This window comes from Dermacentor andersoni, chromosome 10 (assembly GCF_023375885.2).
Source record: "Dermacentor andersoni chromosome 10, qqDerAnde1_hic_scaffold, whole genome shotgun sequence".
NCBI classification, from domain to species: domain Eukaryota; kingdom Metazoa; phylum Arthropoda; class Arachnida; order Ixodida; family Ixodidae; genus Dermacentor; species Dermacentor andersoni.
Window position 1 is genome coordinate 119,225,904 of NC_092823.1, and position 22,237 is coordinate 119,248,140.

Here is a 22,237-nt window from a genome sequence, read left to right on the forward strand (position 1 = left end):
AAGAATTCACAGATGCAGAACACACAGTTGCTTAAGCAATTATTACATTGTTTTAAAAAAAAAAAAGGGGTGGGGGGGGGGGGGGTAAAGTGCTCGTCCTTTTGCGTAAAATCTACAGTAACAGTCAGAGTATAAACAGCCACCTTTCGGCACCCGCATTCGTACTTTGCGCATGTTCTGGCTTACGATACTTCGCTCTTCACAGAAACAGTGCGTCGATTTGCCGTTTCGCTTTGAGAGAATGGGGGAACCTATACTTACAGGTGATGCAAGCAACGAACCGCGCCCTTGTTGATACCTCAACAGGTGAGCTTCCCCTATAGAACCACCGTGTGCCGCAGCTCTACACAGCAGACCGCAGCGCGAGCCCAAAGCTTAGCCAGCGGTGAAAGGAAGCCACGCACATACGCCGCCACATCTGCGCTCAGAACCTTGTCACGGTTCAAGACCCGAAAATGTCGAAGTGTCTGGCAGCTCGCAAACTTTGTCACGTGCGGGGTCGAGATCAGAAGTACGAGTGTTTGCTCAGCTCGGCATGGCTGAGGGGGTAACACTCGATCGTACACTATACGAGAAGCAAGGGCCGTCGTTGTCACTCGGAACGCCGCCTAATTTTCTTCACATCCGGCCAATGTCGGCGACTCTGGATTGATAAATGAGGGCGCCGTAGCCCCGCCCTCATGCCCGGCACCGAAGTGCCTAGGGGGTTCGTGACCCCAGAGTGTGCAAGATGGCTGAAACACCGTGCAGACGCATCCCCGTACAGTATACCGGACATGTTTGGAGCAACGCAACCGCAAATACCACGTTCGGCTTGGGCCAATAAGAAGAAACATGAGAAGAAGATTGGCGTGCGGAGAATGTCGATATCCAAAGTTTTCGAAAAGTAAACGACCGGATTACACTGCCGACGACCCGAAGGTCGTGTCTCCCGACTCCTTTGACTCAATTCAGTAGCTCATGTCTCCCAGCAGACAGAAAGCCAGTGCGCGTGAGCACAGGCAAAATAGAATGGTGATGATACGAATAATACAAGAGAGAAAGAAACAAAGTAGCTAAATATGCCGCTCAAACACCAACCGACCCCTTTGTCCTCGCAATCCATTCGACCGATCACCGACGCATCAGACTGGAACGCGACCGGTGCAAAGACCCAAGAGCTGTATACCGGCCGCTGTGTAGAAATACCTTCTTGAACGAGACAAGCATCCCCCCCTCCCCTCTGTAGACACAACGAAGTACCAACATCGGGAATTGGTTATAGTATCGCCACTTGTTTGGCTCGATGGAACCTTCGAAGAGCGGTGCCTGTTGCTCAACACATAGGCTGCCGTCTGTAAGCGCGCGGAGCAAAAATAATAATAATAACAAAGCTTGCCAAAACAACGTTTTCTCGAAGCAAGACCAATTTCCTTTACTTGACCCTGCTTTATAGGAGAAGCGCGATGACAATGCATACCGAAGTTATGCAAACAAGCGCACTTTCGGCGTGAACCCTATAGAAAGGCGTGACCTTTGCTCGGATGGAAATGTCTTGTTATTTCTCGCTAACTGAACTGTGCATACGCTGCATACGTGGAAGCGTTAAACCGATTCGACAAAAACGTCTTGTCTTCGATTCTGAAAGGGATATGCCCGGTTTTGCGACAGCGAGAAAATCTAGATGTGCTAAATGCTCGGGAACCACACAGCAGAAAAAAAAAAGGAAAATAAAGAATACAGCGGCGTCATAATTTCTTTCTTTCTTTCTTTCTTTCTTTTTCCTCTTTTCCGACATATAACTAATTCTGCCACGGTGTGCATGAGAACCGTTTTCGCCGCTTTAAGTCCAATATCGGCGAGGTAAAAAAAAAAGAGTAAACGAAAGAAGAATAGAACACAGACGCTAGGAAGCTTTTGTTTTCGCGCATTCCCAGTTAAGGTACGCAAACCACCAAGCGTGAAACAAAACAGCGCACGGAGATACAGAAGAGAACGCAACAGGAGAACTAACAAACGCAAACAGGGCGTGCGGCTTTTGGTATTCACTAACGCTTCAATGTGTTATTTCTATAACCCCCTATTGTGCTGCGGGTAAATTGAACCCCTTGCATGAGGTGTCACGCTACTTCAGTGTACTAAGTACTGCTCCACGCGACCAACTTATTTAATGCAGCTACTACCACGTTTGACTGGACGTTCTAACGAGCCCCGTTCTGTCAGCAGCAGTGAAAGAATGGCTTTCCTTTTTTTAGGCGTGAATGCTTTTAGCTCCTGTTGTCGGCTGCTTTCAAGTGACCTTGAGCCAAAAGGCAGAGCCGTTATCCGGGCACTCAAACGAGAACATCCGGGCAAGTTGCGAGAACAAAACGAGATCATCCGGGCAGCCAGTCAAAAATTTTAAAAATGCGGTCTCTTGGCTTTCAACCCTTTTTACAGGACCGTTTACAGGAACTGTAACCGTTTACAGGACCGCATCTTTTTTACAAAAACATGCGCTAGTTACTGTCCGAACAAGTTACAAAAATATTGCTTCCCAGTTCGTCCTAATTTTTCTTCACGATATCAGTCAAGCTGTAACTTCTAGTACGCTCAAGTTTTATTTGTCATTTCCAATAGCGACGTTCGAAAGGCAGATACAGTGCACCACACACTCGATTATCATCTTTTGGCGCTGAGACAGGGTTGCCTTTGCTCTTTTAAACGCCAGCGGTCCGTGAGTTTCGCGTCGCCTCGAGAGATGGCGCCACGCTCCTTCAGGTGCTTTGTTTTTTCTAGCTAGGCAGTGCGCCCAGTCTCCCTGGCGTCTTTCGCTGCCTCTCGTGCCGCCTTCAGCCGGTTTTCTTTTTCTAGCTGGGCAGCATCCATATATATCAGTGCACAGTATGGCGTGGTGCAGTGTGGTGAGATGTGCCGTTGCAAACATGCACTAAACCCATTTTAAGTTTGTGGCTAGTATAATCTCCAACCAATCTGCTTTGCCGCTTGCCCTTTCATGCTCAAATCTACTCTCGATTACGGGAAAGCGAGCAATTTTTTTCCTTTATTATATCATGACCTTATCATGCATGCATTTCCTGTCTACCGAAGCAAGGACTAGTTTGAATAAAGAAGTATTGTAGTAAACTATTTAGGCCGCGGTCCGCAGACAGTGGAATGCGGCCGCATAGTACCGGAATCGAACCCGAGACCTCGTGTTCAGCTAAGCAACGCCTAGCACTTGAGCTACCGCGGCCAGTGCAGCACAAACGGGAACGAATGCGCCACTACCTAGCCCGATTATTCGCCCTGGTAAATGTTAAATCCGTAAGCTGCCTCTCATGATCTCGGAATGCCTAACCAGCGCACTCTAATCATTTTTTTTACATTTTTTATCCGCTGTCTTTCTTTTCGTAACGCCGCAAATAAGTAGGCTGAACCACTGCTGAACCACACGAATGTCAATCACTGATTTGCTATTGATACTTAAAAAAACAAAGAAAGAACTTTAAAGACGCAACTTAACCATGGGAGAAGTTCTTAATGATGGAAGAGCAGAGGACGGCGAGAAGTCTTTTTCGTACGTGCGCCATATAACGCGACATCCTACTTCTGCACAGCCCAAACTTTTGTGTTACACACACAGTAAGGACACGGGACAACTGACGCACATAGTCATAATTCTTCCGGCCCGTTACGCTGTCACGCAGAATAACGCCACCGGTCGCAGAAAGTGCGTTGCCGAGGCTTCAAGGAGTCAAACCAAGCACGCGCATACCTATGACGCGTGCCTTACCGTACCGTCGGTGCTATCTCAAGTCACCTATGATACAGCGGCGACATTAAGCAGCCCCATTAACGTGGATCCCTCGCTCCACAAAGATATCCGAACGACAGGAAGACCTTGCCGGTTCCGCCAACCGAGATTGTACACGTCGGCAACTCAAGGCTACGCCGTCAAAAACACGCGCCGTGCACGTAAACTGCACCGCTGTGACGACCTTCAGGCAGAACGTCCGCCTATAGTGTATACTGCACGCTATCTATGTCATAAGAAATGCTGCAGGAATGCCGCTCCTCGGCATTGACTCAAGCGCACACCATAGCTCGATGCTCCAATTTCCCACAGTTCATCTCGGGAAAGGTAGATCTGCAACTTCGCGGGAAGAGAAGCGAGCCCGATGCTGAAAAGTTATCCCCGACTTGTGAATTCCAACTTACTTCTACAGAAACCTTCACCGTTTGGGGGAAATGCGTCGACGTAACGTAAACGAGCGCGCAAGAGTCGCAATGTTCGCGTCACAGTTTAGAACGACGGCTTTAAGGCCAACTCCCATTTTCCAGAATTGTTCTCAACAGACAACCGTTTAACCATTTGGATGCGGTTTGTTGCTTTTAAAATCTCCCAACTGTAGCAAGCAGGATCTTCCCCCATATTGGGCATTAAACTTCTTCTTTTTTTTAAGTTGCCGAAAACCGGTAAGTTCCTTAAAAAAATGGTGAAGCACCCTTACAAATCTCCGACATTGCACTTGAAACACATCGCTGTTCAGTACACTGCCACTGCATTCTAAGCTGACAAAGTTCACACACGAGTCAAATTATTACGATTAGATACGGGGGTAGAAAATTAGTAGTATGTCTCACAGTCACGCATACCTGGTCAATTTCGTCCGCTGTAGACGCTTCAAGAAGTGCAGCTCACAAAAGTGCGATGTTTTGTTTTATTTTTGCTTTTGCTGAGCCCCTGGATCCTTTAGTTTTTCAGAGTTTTTCAATGACAAGAAAATTTGCAAAGAGATTGATGGCCTGAAAGAGATTATCTTTACTGACGGTAAATTAACACTTATTTTTTCTTTTTAAATGCAATAAAATTAATTGAATTCGGTACAGCAGACGCACATCAAAAGCGAATTCTCTGTTCCCATGTGTTTAGATTTTTCTCCCGAATTAAAGCTTCCTCCAAGGTAGACGGCGTTACTAGACCTAAACTTACCTATATAGTCCAAAAGCTGACCAAGTTAGACCTTTCCTTAGTGTATACACGTCTTGTATGAGCACAACCCGCCGAGGTTGCTCAGTGGCTATGGTGTTGGGCTGCTGAGCACGAGGTCGCGGGATCGAATCCCGGCCACGGCGGCCGCATTTCGATGGGGGCGAAATGCGAAAACACCCGTGTACTTAGATTTAGGTGCACGTTAAAGAACCCCAGGTGGTCGAAATTTCCGGAGTCCTCCACTACGGCGTGCCTCATAATCAGAAAGTGGTTTTGGCACGTAAAACCCCATAAATTTTTTTTTTGTATGAGCACTTCCGAGTTGATGAAACAACGTCCGCACACGTGACTCGCTATTACGAGTGCTTCGCTGTACCCAAACCGCAAGGAGCTGTTTCGCCAGTTAAGTCCAGTTTGGCCTTGTAGTAATCACAGATGCATCTGTACACAGCGATGGTCAAGGCGCCGCTGCAACTCTTTTCTGCCCTTCGCCTCAAGTACGGCGCATCTTCCAAATACCTCATCCAACTGCGTCAACAACTGCTGAGCTAGCAGCGATTAATGTTGCACTGAAATACGTGCAAAAGGAGTTAACTACATCGAAGATTGTCATCTTTACGGACTCCAGCGCTGCCATTAGCAGGTTACAAAGCAGTGAGATTGATTGTCCACTTGTGCGCAGCATTACTCACTTTGCGAGCAAAATTTCATCACGTGGGGTATCTCTCGTTGCTCGATGGATACCTTCCCACGTAGAAATCACCGGAAATGAAGAGGCTGATCGGCTCGCTTCTACTTGCGCTCAAAACAACTGTGACTACCCAGAAATATTGTGCAAGCTTGATGACACTCGTCTGCTGATTCGTCGCCACCTACTCAAGCAGCATCCAGACCAGCGGGTCGCAAATGGAACGTTCCCGCCCCGAGTTCGCGGTCGAGGCTTCCTTCGACGCGCTAGAGGACAACTACTCAAGCTGATGGTGAGCTGTGTGAACGTGCACGAACGTTTATACAGACATGGACGTGTGGCGAGTCCATCGTATACATCTTGTGGTCGCTGTGAGACACTTCAGCATGTTATATTTAGTGTCCCGCTTTCAGTGCGCAGCGCATGTCGCTAGCGAGACTATCATCTTCTTGGCCTACGGTGTACGTCACTCGACGAATGTTTGTACTCCAGCGGTTGTGCGTCTAAACGTGATCAGGCTCATCGCGCTCTACTTACTTTTTAGAGCTAACTTAGGTTCACGTTTGTAGCGTCGAAATTATCTTATTCAACATTCTGTAGTAGCGTGGCGTTCAGTGACCGGCCATACTGTGTGTGATCTGTACTGTGTTCTACTTTATTCTTTAGATTTGTCATCTTGCTCTTCCTTTCCTCTTTCCTCCCCTCCTTCCTATCTCCCATTTCTGTGTTGCTGTCACCTCCCATCTGAAGAGTAGACAGGCGTTGTGCCCTTTCCGGTGGCTGTGCCAGCCTGCTCCTCGCTTTCCCTTTCCTGTTAATTGTATATATTTGTTCAAAACAAATAATAATAATAAATAATTTGGTCAGCTGAGAAGGGCAGAGTCCTTTGGCACCTTCTTAGAGCCAAGTCGCTGGATATGACGGTCGGCCGACGCTTCCTGGTTCCTTCATCGCAATTAGACAGATAAGAGAGACTCGAGCAAAACAGGGCAGCACGATAGAGACGTTCTTGACAATTCTCGTTGCATCGCCTCACCTCCCCCTTCTCCTGCCGCTTTTAAGACAGCGCTCGAAAAGCGCACAGCATCCCGAATGGTCAGCAGGCTCTCGAGCACTTATGTAATTCGCGTTTATAAGTGCACGTCAATTTAATGCGCAGCGATAAACGATAAGGAGAGAAATCATCGCACACGGGCCGGCGGACGTATGTAGGCACTTAACACAATGTCTGGCGACGTTTGAGGGCGCTATACTGCTGCCGAGACACCGAAACGGTCGACGCGTGTACGTAAATCTGCCGCCTTATCACCCACCCTCCCTCTCCCCCACCGTGCTTCAACGCCCACACGCTGTCTTTAACCTCCTTCACACTACAGATATCGCAGGCGGTGACTGCAAGAAACTGGAGCAGGAGTCCACCCTGGCCACATCATCGAGAGGCGAACCACGTCCAACCGCTCCTGCAAGCAAACGAATCTTGCCGGGAGCCGTAAAGTCCAGGGGACAGCACCGAGGAGGACCCTGGACGTCACGGCCTGGCGGCACGTTCGCAGATGCGCGCGTGTCACGGTGACGAAGCACTCCCGTGATACGAAGGCGTCGCGGATTGGCCAGCCAGCGGCGAGCGTTCGGGAAAATATGGCGTCCAGGACGCTGCTGTGGACGCTGGCGGTCTCGGCCTGCTGCCTGGCAGCGTCGGCGGGTCCAGTCACGACGACCCCCGACGCGTCATCGTCGCCGCCGCCGAGGTCATCGATGTCCGGCGATTCGACGCCCGGGCACGAGGTGCGCGGCCACCTCTTCGACCCCCCGCACTACAGGGCAAGCCCCGAGCCCAACAGCACCGACGGGCAGCCCTCACACGGTTTGTAGTACAGGCCAGTTGGTCGATTGATTAAAGGGCCTTTAAAGAGAAACGCTATAAATCAGTTCAGACTGACATAGTGATCTTTATAAATTGTACCTTTCGTTAGTTTTCGCGTTCATGCGTTTGACTACTACGAGAGTAGTATGAAGACCAGACACCGGTTTCGTTTATCTTGCGCCGCAATCTGAGCGCCGGTAGGTTAGTATGACGTCATACATTTGGAAGTGTTATCTGGTATTTGGGCTACTGTGGCACCATGATACGTTTCCAAACTTACCAAGTAGCATACTGTGGTATAAAGATTATAAACAGGGATAAGGTATCTCAGAAAGGCTGGCCAACGTTTCGATAGGAGGACCTATCTTCGTCAAAAGCGGCCTCGTCATCCTCGGCATGTTAGTTTTAACGGGTTAGTAAGCGACGTTACGTGCGGTTGTTTTCGGTGGTGGCTCGTCGTAAAGGGAGAGACTCCAAAGAAAATAAGCGCTCTTGCCTGACATCTGTAAGCGTGGTCCCTAGGACGAGCGGACAATAGCGGGAGAGCAGGGAGAAAAAAAAAAGACAAGGAGACCAAGAGGGAAAAAAGAAGAAGAAAACAAGGGCATGGAATGGTGTTGAGGGAGCGACCGGTTAGGGAGCATTCAGGGGTGTCGTTGCGGCACGGGTTTTGTGGCTGTAGAAGAGCCGGTCAGCCAGTCAGCGCGCGAGTAACAAAAAAGACCCAAAAAGACATCAGTTGAAAGAATGACTTCAGTAGCATAGCAGCAATGCGTCGGGTAATTACGAAGGAGCCAAGATGGCGACCAGGAGTCTGGGGCGCAATGCATGGTGTAGCGGGAAGGCAGCAGCTTGGTCTTTCAAGGGACGTTAGCCCCAGTAGCTCAACGTAGCCATCGTCACGGCGGTATACAGAAGTGGCGACCCCCGGTGTCACTGTGACACCGAAAAAGGTATCCTGGTTTCTGGAACTTTGGAACGTGTTGCTAAAGGTGTTTCAAAAAGGTAAAATAAAAACAGACAAAAAACAATAAAGGGTGAGCTGAGATCAGAATAACAAATAGGAGGGTGACATGAGTAAAAGCGGGCAGGGGCAGGTGTATATGGGAAAAGGGGTCGTACAGTTGATATATGCATAAAAACGTGAAAGAGTACATTAAGTTGAGTAGGAGGCAGGGACAAATTAGAAATGGAGAAATAGGAAAATTGGAATCTTGCTGCACAGGGCCGTGATGTCTAGCGTTGCGAGAATTATGTTTTGGGGTAGTGTGCCTTTAGTATTAATGTGCTCCATAATTCTCAGTAGGTGCGGCGTATCTTGAACAAATAACGGAAGTGTTTTGGGAAAGTCGCCAAGGAAGTGGTTAAGGAACGTGGCGATGCTCTCCGTCGGGGTGTTGTTGTTTGATACAATCGGGCACCCTGGGATATTAGTGCTGTATAGTTCAGTGCATGTAATTTTGTGAATTTTTGGGATAAGGTGGAAGCGCCCAGCAGTTTTGTTGCTTGGTTTAAGAAATTTGTATTTTGACAGTGTTATCAATTCATCAGCCAAGAGTGATAATAGCTTGTTGGTAATTGTCAGTATGTAGGATAATGTCGGATCGTGATCTAGCTTACAGTAATGTTCTGGAATGTTGTCTGTAAGCCTCATGCCTGTATTTTTCTACTGGCGAAATAACTCTACTTCCACCAGTATTTGGCTCCTTTTAAGTACAACATAGTTTACCTTTACCAAAAGAATAACTATGCCCAATCAAGTGCCCGAAAAAAATAAATGACATCGTAGCGACCTGTGCGGCAACATCAGGTTGCGTGTGCTACTCATATTTGGTTTCTAAGTGCGTTTCTTTTTTGCTTATCAATCATTCTTTCCATTAGGGGTGGCTATTTCTATGCTCTAGAAAGGCCAGTTACTAGGAATGTCTGCATCCTGAATTTTCTGAATGAAACCGAATACGATTTATGGATAAAAATGACATCTGAATAGTGAATCAAATATTTTCTCACTTAAGGTGAAATACAAAGCCTGCATCGAATCCATTTGGTGATAAAAAAATAAGAAGAGAGTTAAATTGTTGTTGCATTTATGCATGTAATGCTGGTCGCAACAGCATGCCAATGCAAATGAGGAGCTTGTAAAGGAGATACCATTGCTTTGAGCTATGTGGAACACCATGACATAGGCTGCAATGAAACAAGGTGATAGTACATCGTGCACATAGACTGTCATGTTCGTTGAATGAAAGAAGCCTAATGCTGTAGCACCTCACATTGGTTTAAAGGCAGGCAAACATGGTGAAACTGGTCTACTAATAAATTATCTTGCCTAAATTGGGACAAGTTCATATGTAGTCTGCCTAAAATTGAGGCACACATTCTTATTGAATGACTGCAAATCAGTCTGCCGGAGTTACCTTCCCAATACATTCGCTCAGGAATTCATGCCTCTGAGCGACAACAAATCTCCAACACCAAAATCATCTGGAACAGCCCTCACGTGCATCGGTCTCTGTCCCTCAAGAGCCCCAAGTGTTGTTCCGAGTACCGAATATTTGAAGAGAAACAATTACTTAACAATTTCGAATAGGGAATTTTAGAATAACATACAAATAGAACAGTAAGCACTATTCTATTAGGAAACCCACACAAAGAGAATGCTTTGCATTTGAAGAAAAACTTGTCCTGCCGTAGAAGGTAGCTTATTTTTCACATGCGTCTTTTTAACATCCCAAAAACACAGCGGCTACAAGAGATGACACTGCATATAGCACAAAACTGCTTGTGCGATCAATTGGTTATTTAAATGTATGTCGAAATCTCAACACACAAACATACTGAAGCCAGCCGTAGCGGCTGCATTCCAATAAAGACAGAATGCAAAAACAATAGTGTGCTTACATTTAGGTGAACCATGAAATACCACAGAGGGTAGAAACAAATCACTATAATTTTACTTTTGATCTGTTGTGAAACATTGGCGCATAAAGCCCCATCATTATTTCAGCTTAATTCCTAGCATACGCTACCACACATTTGCTTTTCTTACCATCTGAAATCTACAGTGACTCCTAGTGCATTACGGCACCAGTTTCATTTCCATGAATCCTGCCTTCCTAATCGAGCGTGCAACCATGGAGCCCTATATCTGACGCTAGCTCCAAACCATTAAGAAATGCAATTTCTTGCAGGAGAGGGCTCCAATGCTGCGGAGCCACGTCCTCTTCCTCCTCGCTCTCCGCCGCCACGTCGACACCGAACAAGGTTTGGGCTACGACGTCCTTCTCTGGCCAAAGGTCTGTACCCGCCTTTCCAAGTATACTCCGCCAACAGTGGCCACGGCGTGCCCCAAGAAGAACCAGCCAGAGTTGATCACTTGGCAAGCCAAGACAAGGACCAGTACGGCAAGTCCGAAAAAGGCTTTCACGGTTCAGGGATGCACGAAAGCAAGGACATCATCCCTTCACCACAGTCCACGGGGCCAGAACGGCGAGTAAACGAAACGCTAGAGCCAGCAACAAATGGCACGGCCGACGAGGACACTAGCGGCGTAACCACCATGGTGCTATCGGAGACGACGATATGGACGCTTGCGCTGTGTGCCACCATGATCATCGTCGCCGTCGCCTTCTTTGCAATCGTTCTTGCCGTCTGCCGCTGCCGACAGCAGCGCGAACGTCGCAAGCGATTCCTGAACACGCACAACAACATTCGAGTCATGCAGAACATGGTCAAGATCGCAAAGCGCCGGGAGAAGCAGGCCACCGTAAACCAGGGGCCCTTCAGCAGGATATCCATACCGTGATTAACTGGCCAAAACCAAACGTGGCTCAATAATCTCAAGGGCAAATGTGCCTGAAAAAGTAGCAGCATTCATTTGCTGTCTTCCTCTATGATGCTGATAGCTCCAGTTCGGCAACAAGTGCCCCCAGAAAGTTGTAGAGCTTATGCACGTGTGCCTGCCGTCCGACTTTTTTTTTTTCTCACAACCGTGACTTTGTGTTTGCATTTGCTGTATGAAACAGTCACCAGTGGCGATATCGCAAGTGGTTATGATGCACACAAGAAAGTTCGGTCATGTGAAACATGGTCAACATTGCACAACAGTCGGATACTGCGAGGCAGAAGCAGGCTTGTGTAACAACGCCTGGAACCGATGCGCAATTTGATCACCAAGAGAAATTAGCCATTAATAGTAACAGCCCTTGCTTGATGTGCTTGTCCAAGACCATGATGGCCAAGAGTGGCATGAGAAGCCATCAAAATTATTGTGCATTCAAGTGTGCGTTTTGCTTCGTTTTACAACCTTAAGCATGTTTTACAATCCAAGTATGCTGCCATTATCTCGTACATCTAGTCTGCCATGCTTCTCTGCTGAGCCAGGTGTCCACGATGGTGCGACCAAAACAGATCTCATGGCATGTTTACATAGCCAGTTACTGTTAACTACAGTGGTGCCATAAATGGTTATTAGTACAGGGTATTACAAACTGTTCTGGTGCAATGCCATTGCCACTGACGTGTAAGCAAGTTGCAACATATACATATGTCTGTGTGTATTCATTTGACAGAAGGAGTGCTTTCATTGTTTCCTAATTCTTCTGATTATTATGTAGTAAGCATGTATTATGTTGCGTGTGTTATCAGCTGCTACAGCTGGCGTGACTTTGTTGTGTGTATTTATTTACTGTGTATTATAGTACATTCATAATGGGCCACAGAAGCCATGTTACCACAAGCCACTTCTGCTGTTGCTCCAAGAAATTAGGCACCAAAAATGTTCTTTCTCCAAAGCATGATGAACATGGCTCTTTTTTAGCTGTAGGCAGTTGCTGGCTTACAACTGCACCATTATTCCATACTTTTATTTAGACATGATCCTCAGTGTATGAATTTTTATAATGGAGTGCTTAGTTCAGCAGAAGGAGTAAAATTTCCTACCGGTATTTTCCTGATACTCGAGGCTCAAAACAATTTCAGATCTCAACTAGAAATTCAGTGATAGTGTTTACTACTACCGTTAACAGCCAGCCATTTGAGTGCCATATCGTGCCTATGGTGAGCCTGTCACTGTAGTAAGAGAGCTTGCAACTTACCTGTACAGATCATATGTGAAGCAGTCCTTGTAAGGAAGGCTCTTGGCAAGAGGGTGTGTCTGTGGATGAATAAAAATTTGCACTAAGACCTGTCTACAATTCAGTTGTTCAAAGTGTTCCTTATCGAAAAATTTTCTTAGAATCAAGCTTTTATCTATGCAACAAAGTTAACAAAGCTGAAATTTATGCTTCAATATACCTTAAAGTCAGAGCAATGAATATGGCTGCAAATAGGCAATAGTGACACAGTGTACAACAATCAAAAGTGCAAAAGAATATAGCAAGAATTTCGCTGCACAATTCTGTGCCGGCTTGAGCAGAATGCTAACTGTTTATGCATCTGTATATCATGATAGTCCAGAAAAACGGGTCTGTTCTATAATCTGTAGCACTCACCATGGAATGCTTCACAATTTATAATGATAGAGAAGAACTTGACAGCCAATGTGAGCTTAGGGGTGAAGGCACAGACATGAAGAGGACCTGTAAAATAGGTAGCATGCTAAAGCAAATTACTCACCCGAAAAATCTTGTGAAAATAGGAGTATTGTCTAGCAATGCTCCTGTGCAACTTCAAGGCTTCATCTGTTGAAATAAATTTTATTCCGTGAGTCATACGGTTCATCCCTTTAAACTTTTAAAGGTTCAGTGTTATGATGCAAAACAATTCCGATGTCATGTAAAGTGAGATGAAATCTCTCTAATACATAACACGCTAGGAATGAATTGAATTATGGGATCATCTCTTAATTTCTTCTTTGAGATTGTCTCTTAAATTTTTAGAGACCCTACTCATACACAGATGGCGCCATGCATGATACAATAGGAGTCCTATTAAGCCTTTCCCTAAGCATTCAGAGATGCATGGCTGAGCAGTGTGTTTGTCAAACTGAGCGGGGATGGTTACACTTGAGAGAACTCCCTCAGCCATAAGGTATAATTTATCAAGCTCAAGCCTGTGCTCATCTGGAGTTATAATCCCGACAAGTACGCAACTTACTGCAGAAATTTCACCCTTGCTTGGTTATGGCCCCCCTACATTTGACATGGAGAGCCCAAAACTGGTGTGAAGAGACTCGAGCAGCAAGACCAAGGTACACTGAACAACTTTGACCAGGGCGGAATGAGTCCGTCTCTGCACGGAGCACCAGCGCAGGAGATTGAGGCAAATGTAGGAGCCGCAACCAAGTACGAGGAGTGCAGTGGGCTTGACTGGCACAGGAAAGTTGGCAAGCAAGCTTTCTGATGCACGAATAAATATAACTGTGTATTTGGTTATGTCTTTTCTGTACCCTAGAGCCCATATGCCCGGCAGCATGCACAAGACATTTCACGTACTCCACTGCGGCTACGTCCCTGTACAGCCTACCCGAGTTTTGTGCAAGCAGGTAGGTTTACTGATCCAGTAGTTTGACACAGGCAAAATATTCTCAACATACCGACTACAGTTGACCCACAAAGGAGTTCAAGTTCTTCAACGCTGAAATACAAGACAGTATTGAATGACGCTGGAAGAGTTGCTGTAAGTTTAGGTCAAGGGACATACCCAAAACAAGAGCAATGTTACTGGAGAATGCTATTAAGTACTGTAAATAGCACATTATTATGCTACAACACTATGAAAACTTTCCAACGCACAAACACAACTGAAGCACATAAAAATGTAATTAAATGGTAGTTTCTCACACAGCATTATTTAGCATAGTTGCTAACTACTGTTTCAATGCATACACAAAAATTAAATATGCTTAAAATCCACTGAACAGAAGCTTGGCAGGGCCACATCAGCAGCGATACCAGATCCCTCAACCTAGCTGTTGCAGCAACTTATGTAGGCACCAGTCATATGTTGCTGTGGTAACTTTATGTACAGCAAGAAGCCCTGTGGAGAAACAGATTCCAGTAATATTAGCAGTGGGTATTGGTGCACTTTCAATTTATTTTTCATTGCCACTGAACAATGCCTATCTAAATAACTGAAGTAGAGTCACATCCATTACCAGCTAGATACATAAAATGACTTCCATTAAAGTTGCGTCTGTAATGCGTTACCTTGTATTTACCTATTGGTAACTTTGCGACTACCCTTCAAGTGGCAGTACGGCTTACAAAAGAACACAAAACACAGCTTTACTGGAATAGGCACATTTAGTCAAAAAGAAAGCTGCACATGGATTGTTTATAGTTATGGCTAGTGTCTTGCAGCTGTAACAGTTGTTAAATAAATATTTAGAAAACATCCACAAAAGCACTTAAAGCAACTAGCGACTATGTAAGTTCTGCAAGGTAGCTAGTTATGTTGGGAAGCCTATGGACACATGGTCATACGGATGCATAACGAACTGACAAAATCTGCTGAAGTGGAAGCTTGAGCAAGTCGGTATAACTTACTCAGGATTCAAAGAGAGTGCAAGCCCCATGTCAGTGTCTTTCTTCGGCTGGTCTTCTATTGTTTGCTCTGCTTTAAAATCCTGAAATAAGAAAACCTGTGACATCTAACAGCATAAAAGGATACATATGTAGGGGTGCCAGAAGGATGATTCACCAGCACAAAATTCAAGGATGAGAAACATGGCCAAAGATACATTGGACATGCTCTTCATAATGGGATCATCTCTTAAAAGAGGACCAAGCTTAGATTTCTTCGCCGCTGCTGTGGTCATCATGAGCTTCAATGGCACACCAAGGAATTGGTTGCTCTCCTGTAATGTGTACAACATAGATGAGGAAAAACAACAAGACAGAATGTAACAGTCACACAGAACAAAATGGTACGACATGGTAAAGCTTTAACAAGAGGGTGGCTCATTGGCCTACTAAGGGTAATGGAGTTGGGCAATTGGGAGGTGAGAACAGGGCCAGCCACCGAGGAATGCTTCCCCACACGGTTACACCATCTGCAGAAGGCCTGGTTCCACAGCAAAGGCAAACAGCACGCAGGACACTGTTGGCCTCCACTGAAGGACGGATCACCTCCTCAAAGCTAGCCACTTGGCCACAATTGGCCAGCTTTGTGCCTAGTTGGGCCACTTTTAGGCACATGTCTTTGTTGCCAAAAGTTGCCTAGTTGGGCCACAAAGGTGACCCAAGTAGGCAACTTTTGGCCTTCTTGGTACGACATCTATTCCAGTGTAAAGCGCAGAAAACACAGACAGCGGTGGAGACACACAAGTATGTTTGTCACCTTCTGCACGTTTTGACCGAAGTTTCTCCACTAAGTAGTAGTCAATACTGCAATAAATTTTTTAATTCAGACAATTTGTGCTTCAAACACAAACACACATATGATTTTTTTTTATTAATCTTACAATGTCATACAAAATCAACCTGTGCTAACAGACATACAAATTCTTTGCATACTCTCCACTAAACGACATCTATATAATGTGCTTTCTGCGAACAGTGGCTTCCCTGGCTACATTATATTTTAGGACATTTTCCCAGTACTGGATACTAATCGCTCACGGAACAGATTCTACCATCAGAATTTGTGTTTACTCTACAAAAACTACATTCATGCACCAATCCCCAAGTCTTTGGTACACAACTCTCAAAACTCTTCAGTTGGCAACAATAAACAAGCACAGGAAGCGACAAATCTCCATACCTCGATTTGTTCATCGGCGACAAAGCCGCATTCGCCATCAGGCAGGTCCTTTATAGACACACCGCCAAGGTAAGCACCATTATCAGAGCACCATTTAAGAAAAGCTGGCCACTTGTTGGATCGCTTTGGCAAGTTTGGGGCTAAAGCTGAAAAATAAAAGAATGGGTGGTCCAGAATGAAATATCGTCATGCAATAATTAGATTCAATTTTGTGTATGAGCCCTGCTACTTCAGTAATGCTGATTATATAAAAATGTCTAAGTGTGTGAATATTCAGCAGATACCATATTTATCTTGAGAAAATCACCAAGTTCAAGACTTTGCAACACTTTATACAAGTTACGACTGCGTAAATAATGTCGCATTTTAATACTTCTTGCAGAGCACAGATAACACACTTCGTTTAGACTCCTATTTATTTGGCATGCCTTAACAATTTGCAGTGGTTGCCGCCAATGAAAGCCACATTTTCAAGACTTTCTTTCGAGAAAGGGGAAAACTTCACGATTTTTCTAAATTTGTCCGACATTAAATCGAAGAAAGCTGTCTATGGTTCCTGCCTACAGCTCCCGCTAACAACCTCATCACACAACCGATTCTGAGTGTAGTTACATGTTGTACCACGTGATTGCATACTTTAATATTCAAGCTTGCTTGACTTACGTCCTAATATATACACACTGTTTCTTAATACTTTGATAACGGAAAAGAGTTCAATAAGGTCGAAGTTTGAGGAAGCTCAAAACAGCCTGTACAAAGGAGTATCACATATCAAATTTTAATTTTGAGATTGCCATATTCAACACTACAAATGACAACAGTGTAATTAACAAATAAATAAATGTCAAACTGCATTGTTTTTCTTATTTCTTTTTTTTAACTGTGTAATGTGCTTTATCACATTCTGTCGAAGGGCTAAACTTTTAAAGGGTTCATAAATATTTTATCTAAATGTCTCTTTTTTTCATAATAACACTGTTCGTCATCTGAAATGTGAATCAAATGTCATTTCATTCACCTGGCCATTATCAGCCTGCAAAGCACTAAATTATCATAACATTTTTCAACCAACAACTTATCACTAATTCATAAATAATTATAACACTGCCTTACTGGATAGAGGGTGCAAATTTGTGCATGACTGCGACATTCTTTATTACAGTCCGATATACAAACTTTCCAACCTTGCCAAGAAAACAATGCACATAAACAAAAACAAAGACGCAGCAATATGTGTCAGTTAGGGAAGCAATCTCCAAACAAGCCGATAAATAAGTTTGATGATGCTGATTGATATGAGCAAATATGAAACTTCTGAAAAATGCCGCAGCATACATAAACATCTGCCAGAAGAAATAAATGTTATGCACAAGTTGCCTTACCAGCCTGAACCACTTTAATTTTGCTTCAAGGCTTTTAGGTGATCGAATTATTTGCTTCCAAAAAGATGCCGCCCTTATATTTAAATCGATCAACAAGAATGCAGCATCGACCAACAGAAAGTACGCACTGTTAAAACGTACTGACGCAAATCTGTAGTCGCAATTTTACACTAGTGTCACGCGTATACTTTCGATCGCGACTGAGCCCGATCCGGATAGAAATTATCGGCCGCAATCGGCACTCTCCTGATGCTTGCGCTAAGGGGCCAATCGCTACCGAGAAATTCGATTTCGATCGGGCTCGATCACGATCGAAAGCGCGTCTTGTGACACCCGCATTAATCGCGATAGACAATTTAACAAGAAAGTGAGCTCGCATTCACCTCCTACTTCCGGTAGCCTCCTAGACCAGGATACGGGAGCAATTGCGAGGTATGCAGACAACACCCGTACCACCACTTACGTTTTTCCAGATCCCGAACTTCTTGCAGCAGTTTCTGAACTTCTAAGAAGTCCTTCCATTCCTTCTTCGCGTCCCCCGACGGCATCGTCGTGCATTCTGCAGTGTCAACACACGCCGGCTCATTTTAAACGCAATGCACGCAACCATCCAACTACGCCAAGCCCGCAGGTAATGCATTGAGAATTCAAAAGCATGCACTATTGAGAACGGTAACAACACTTACTGTCCAAAACTTCATCGAGTAGCTCCCGAATCCTCTGCTGGTCTTGAGATGCGAGTCTTTTGCCACTTTTTCTGTCGTTTCCCCCCATCATGTAACGTGACACCACCGGCCGATCTGAAACGAAGCGTCGGTCAAAACTGTAAAACGTCGATCGCGAAACGAAGCAATGCAATGACTAGACATTTATAGACTCATAAACAAAATCTGTGCGTGCGACGCTTCTATAACGTCGCGATTTCTTAAAGCGTCTACTTAAGCTAAATGAGCACTGGGCAATTGCCTAGAAAGGCGTGAACTCGCGAAACGATCCTAACTTCAATACGAGCTCACTATGCTTCGCCGCTTGCGGCGTGAGCGATGCAACTAGTAAGTTCAACTGAATACCTGTTTGACTAATGAGCTGATGCACAATCACATGCTGGAAATATGTATTTACCTGTCGATTTGGTTGTTTCGGCGAGCGATGGTGGCAGTCATAAACACGAGCACATGTGAAGCAGTGGCTTATGGAACCAATGGAACCTCTGGCGCCACCTATGAAGAAAAAGGCGAAGTACTCTTTTGTAGTTTTTGCTACAGCCGACAGGATTCGCCGCGGCGCAAGCCACTTTGGGGGTTGGGTTTCTTCACCTACATGGAAGTTTTCGCCGGTCATTTCCAGCGCCTTCTGTGGCGTGCTGCCTGCGCGTTGCGCTCTCGTTCTCGAGGTCGCAAGTTCGAATCCCACTGGCAGGTGGCAATGACGAAAATTTTCTTTCCCCGTCATAATTGTTCTTGATGACGTAGAATTCTGAGCCATCTCATTAAGTCCTTTAATTTTGCGCTTGCAGTAGGAATGTAAAGGCGGAAAAAAATGACCGAAATTTCGTTACTCGCTCATGCGAATTAAAGAGCAGCTGTTTAGTGTTTTGAATTAGCGTTATATTATCGCAAAAAATTTGATTCCGCGCCACAGAGTCCTCTCGGGCAGCTTATTTAGGAGCTGCTGCAGACGCAGTATTTCCACCAATTGCGACGCTCATTGTTCAGAAAGAATTCGCTAACACTATTTTGTATTATGCATGGAGGGAGGAAAAGGTTAGGAGGGAGCAACGCGATTGAAGCCAAACCTGTCCGCCCAACACATGATCGCACTTCAAAGTGTGCGGTTGGTTTTAGTGTTCCCGCTCTGCAGGCAGAGCCACGGCAGGGCATCTCAACAAGCGCCCACCGAATGAAAACTACTGACATAGCAACTGGGAACCAAAGGTATCAGCAAATCTCCATTCTTGCTCCGTGATCTACACGCAAGAGGTCACGTGTTTGGTCGCCACTGAGCAAAGGTACGGGATTCACCGAGCGTTTGCTTGCCAAGGCTGGCTGCGTGACGTGAGGCTCTTTCGTAACTGTTTCATTCCTCCATGGTATTATGATTAGATTGTCACGTGGTAGTGACAGTGCAGAACAACACAGTGTCGAAACTGTGAGTTCCAAATGTGCCCAACAAAACAAGTAACACTCAAGCACAACGATAGCGGCGAGCAGAGTCAGGATTTTCGAAAATCTGATCTGCGGCTCAAGCACGTCGTTTTTCTACATGACTCGTCGAGGGTTCCAGTGTACTCGCTGGTTCCAGCGTGGCTTCCAGAAAGTGCTACACAATTCGCATGCGTATACAGCCAGATTACAGATACTATGGCGCCATCATGTAGTCTCGAGCAGCATTCCGCTTTCCTCCTCACCTGCGTGCGTGCGTGTGTGTGTGTGTGTGTGTGTGTGTGTGTGTGTGTGTGTGTGTGTGTGTGTGTGTGTGTGTGTGTGTGTGTGTGTGTGTGTGTGTGTGTGTGTGTGTGTGTGTGTGTGTGTGTGTGTGTGTGTGTGTGTGTGTGTGTGTGTGTGTGTGTGTGTGTGTGTGTGTGTGTGTGTGTGTGTGTGTGTGTGTGTGTGTGTGTGTGTGTGTGTGTGTGTGTGTGTGTGTGTGTGTGTGTGTGTGTGTGTGTGTGTGTGTGTGTGTGTGTGTGTGTGTGTGTGTGTGTGTGTGTGTGTGTGTGTGTGTGTGTGTGTGTGTGTGTGTGTGTGTGTGTGTGTGTGTGTGTGTGTGTGTGTGTGTGTGTGTGTGTGTGTGTGTGTGTGTGTGTGTGTGTGTGTGTGTGTGTGTGTGTGTGTGTGTGTGTGTGTGTGTGTGTGTGTGTGTGTGTGTGTGTGTGTGTGTGTGTGTGTGTGTGTGTGTGTGTGTGTGTGTGTGTGTGTGTGTGTGCGCGCGTGTGTGTGGTTCTTGAGTTATAAATAATAGGGCTAAAGAACAGCATGTTATAGGAGGGAGTAATTTCATCTGCACTGAATTGCGTGCGTGCGCCAGTGAAAGCGATGTGTGATGATAATAGTGCTTTTTTTTTAAATGCAAGCGATTTCGCTTAATCAACGCTTCGTGATGTGAAAACTTAAGGTGGGAATATAATGTAATGCCGAGGAAAGACGCACAATCTGAGGCAGGAATGCCACATCCATTGAAAGTTATTTCCGGCGAGCAGGCTAACGATCTCTGCGATGACCTAAATATCATAAATGTCATTCCCTATTTGCTCTAAACTCGGGTAGGTGCAGCATAAACTTGTAAAAAGCAACAGACGCCCGTTTTGGCGCCTGGCAGTGCCATATCTGCCAAGCGGCCTGGTGTTCGAATGGTGCCCGTGGGAACACTGCACAGCAGTCACTGCTTTACATATGCTTTTGCACCCCACTGTTTCATGGCACGAATGAGGCTCAGATGTAGACATACTGATAAATATCAGAAGAGCTTTGTATAAAAAACTTCAGGAGGTATGTGTGTAAACAACCCGTCGCTGCCTCTCGTCGCAAAAAAAAAAAGAAAAGAAAAAACATCCTTTCTGAAAAATAATGCGCGCACTTACGTATTTCATTGCTCATCGGTATGAAAAGATAAATTGAAGTTACTTCCTTGTTTCGATTTACTATGCGTAACATGAATTCTTTGTGTTCTGCAACGTAAAGAATCGGTTGAAGTTGTCCCTTGTGTCCTGTGCACATTTGGCCCTTGTACCTTGCGTGTTTAGCATTGGTCAAACTTGTCTCAATACTGATATACGTGCCAACTAGCCCAAGTAGGCCAAAAGGTGATATTCTTCATAATTCTTTTAATCTCTCAGAGGAAGACCAACCGTAACGCTGGCCGAAACGGAAGAAGTCGTGACCAGACTGGGGCATTCCAGACGCTGTGATGGCGCACACTTATCTTTTGTCTATCAGCCTCGGCCAGCAAACGATTGCGGTCAATGGATATGTAAACTGTATGCTGGCATGCGAGATAACTGAAAAGTATGCAAGGGGTCACCAGGCAAAAGACACGGGGTGGGTTTCTTGGCATGCGTTTTTTCCACGGTTATAAACCATAAACTTTATACCACAGTGTGCTATTCCACCTGTAAGCCCCTTTCTTGATTTTGGAATGCTGTAGCATGTGGTTCATAAATAAAGACTATGTTCTCCTTTACGTATCTTGATTGCATATGTGTATGAAAAGATAAATCGACGTTACTTCTTCGTTTCTACATTACAGGCATCCCATGAATTCTTTGTATTATACAATGTAAAGAATCAATTGAAGTTGGCCATTGTGTCCTGTGCACATTTGGCCCTTATCCCTTTGGTGTAGCATTGCTGAAACGTGTCTCAATTCTGGAATGCCTGCCAACTAGCACAGCAAGACTAAGGGGAGTTGTTCTTCATAATTCTTTTGATCCTGCTTTTCCCCGCAATGTGCACATGAAGCACAACGCGAGGAGGCGGACGGCCAGTGGTGAAGCTCTGCTCAAAGACGTTCCTGCAAACCCGGAGTCTGCATGCTTCGTAAACGCGGCGCAGTACGGTCGATCGGCCAACTTCTCGGTCGTTACGAGTGATCCCACACGTTCTGTTCTCCACTGAGGCTGAGGAGGTAGCGATCGCCCTCGCTCTCCTTGA

At 45.5% G+C, this 22,237-nt stretch overlaps 2 protein-coding genes across 2 annotated transcripts in view; one reads left to right on the plus strand and one right to left on the minus strand.

Annotated features, from left to right (window-relative positions):
• Positions 1-18,816, minus strand: part of Setd3 (SET domain containing 3) — a 93,214-nt gene extending 74,398 nt beyond the window's left edge. Inside the window, exons 1-8 of the mRNA XM_050192318.2 lie at positions 18,714-18,816; positions 18,278-18,391; positions 18,055-18,150; positions 16,210-16,355; positions 15,118-15,304; positions 14,042-14,122; positions 13,123-13,187; positions 12,603-12,661 (exon numbers count right to left, since the gene is read on the minus strand). Coding sequence (XP_050048275.1) covers positions 12,603-12,661; positions 13,123-13,187; positions 14,042-14,122; positions 15,118-15,304; positions 16,210-16,355; positions 18,055-18,150; positions 18,278-18,368 — 725 coding nt within the window. The 5' untranslated portion in view covers positions 18,369-18,391; positions 18,714-18,816. The remainder of the gene's footprint in view (positions 1-12,602; positions 12,662-13,122; positions 13,188-14,041; positions 14,123-15,117; positions 15,305-16,209; positions 16,356-18,054; positions 18,151-18,277; positions 18,392-18,713) is intronic.
• Positions 7,023-12,701, plus strand: LOC140213740 (uncharacterized). The gene is made up of 2 exons (XM_072285015.1): positions 7,023-7,506; positions 10,698-12,701. Exons 1-2 carry the CDS (start codon positions 7,281-7,283, stop codon positions 11,309-11,311), a joined length of 840 nt encoding a protein of 279 aa, XP_072141116.1. The 5' UTR covers positions 7,023-7,280; the 3' UTR covers positions 11,312-12,701.
• Positions 18,817-22,237: the final 3,421 nt, after the last annotated feature.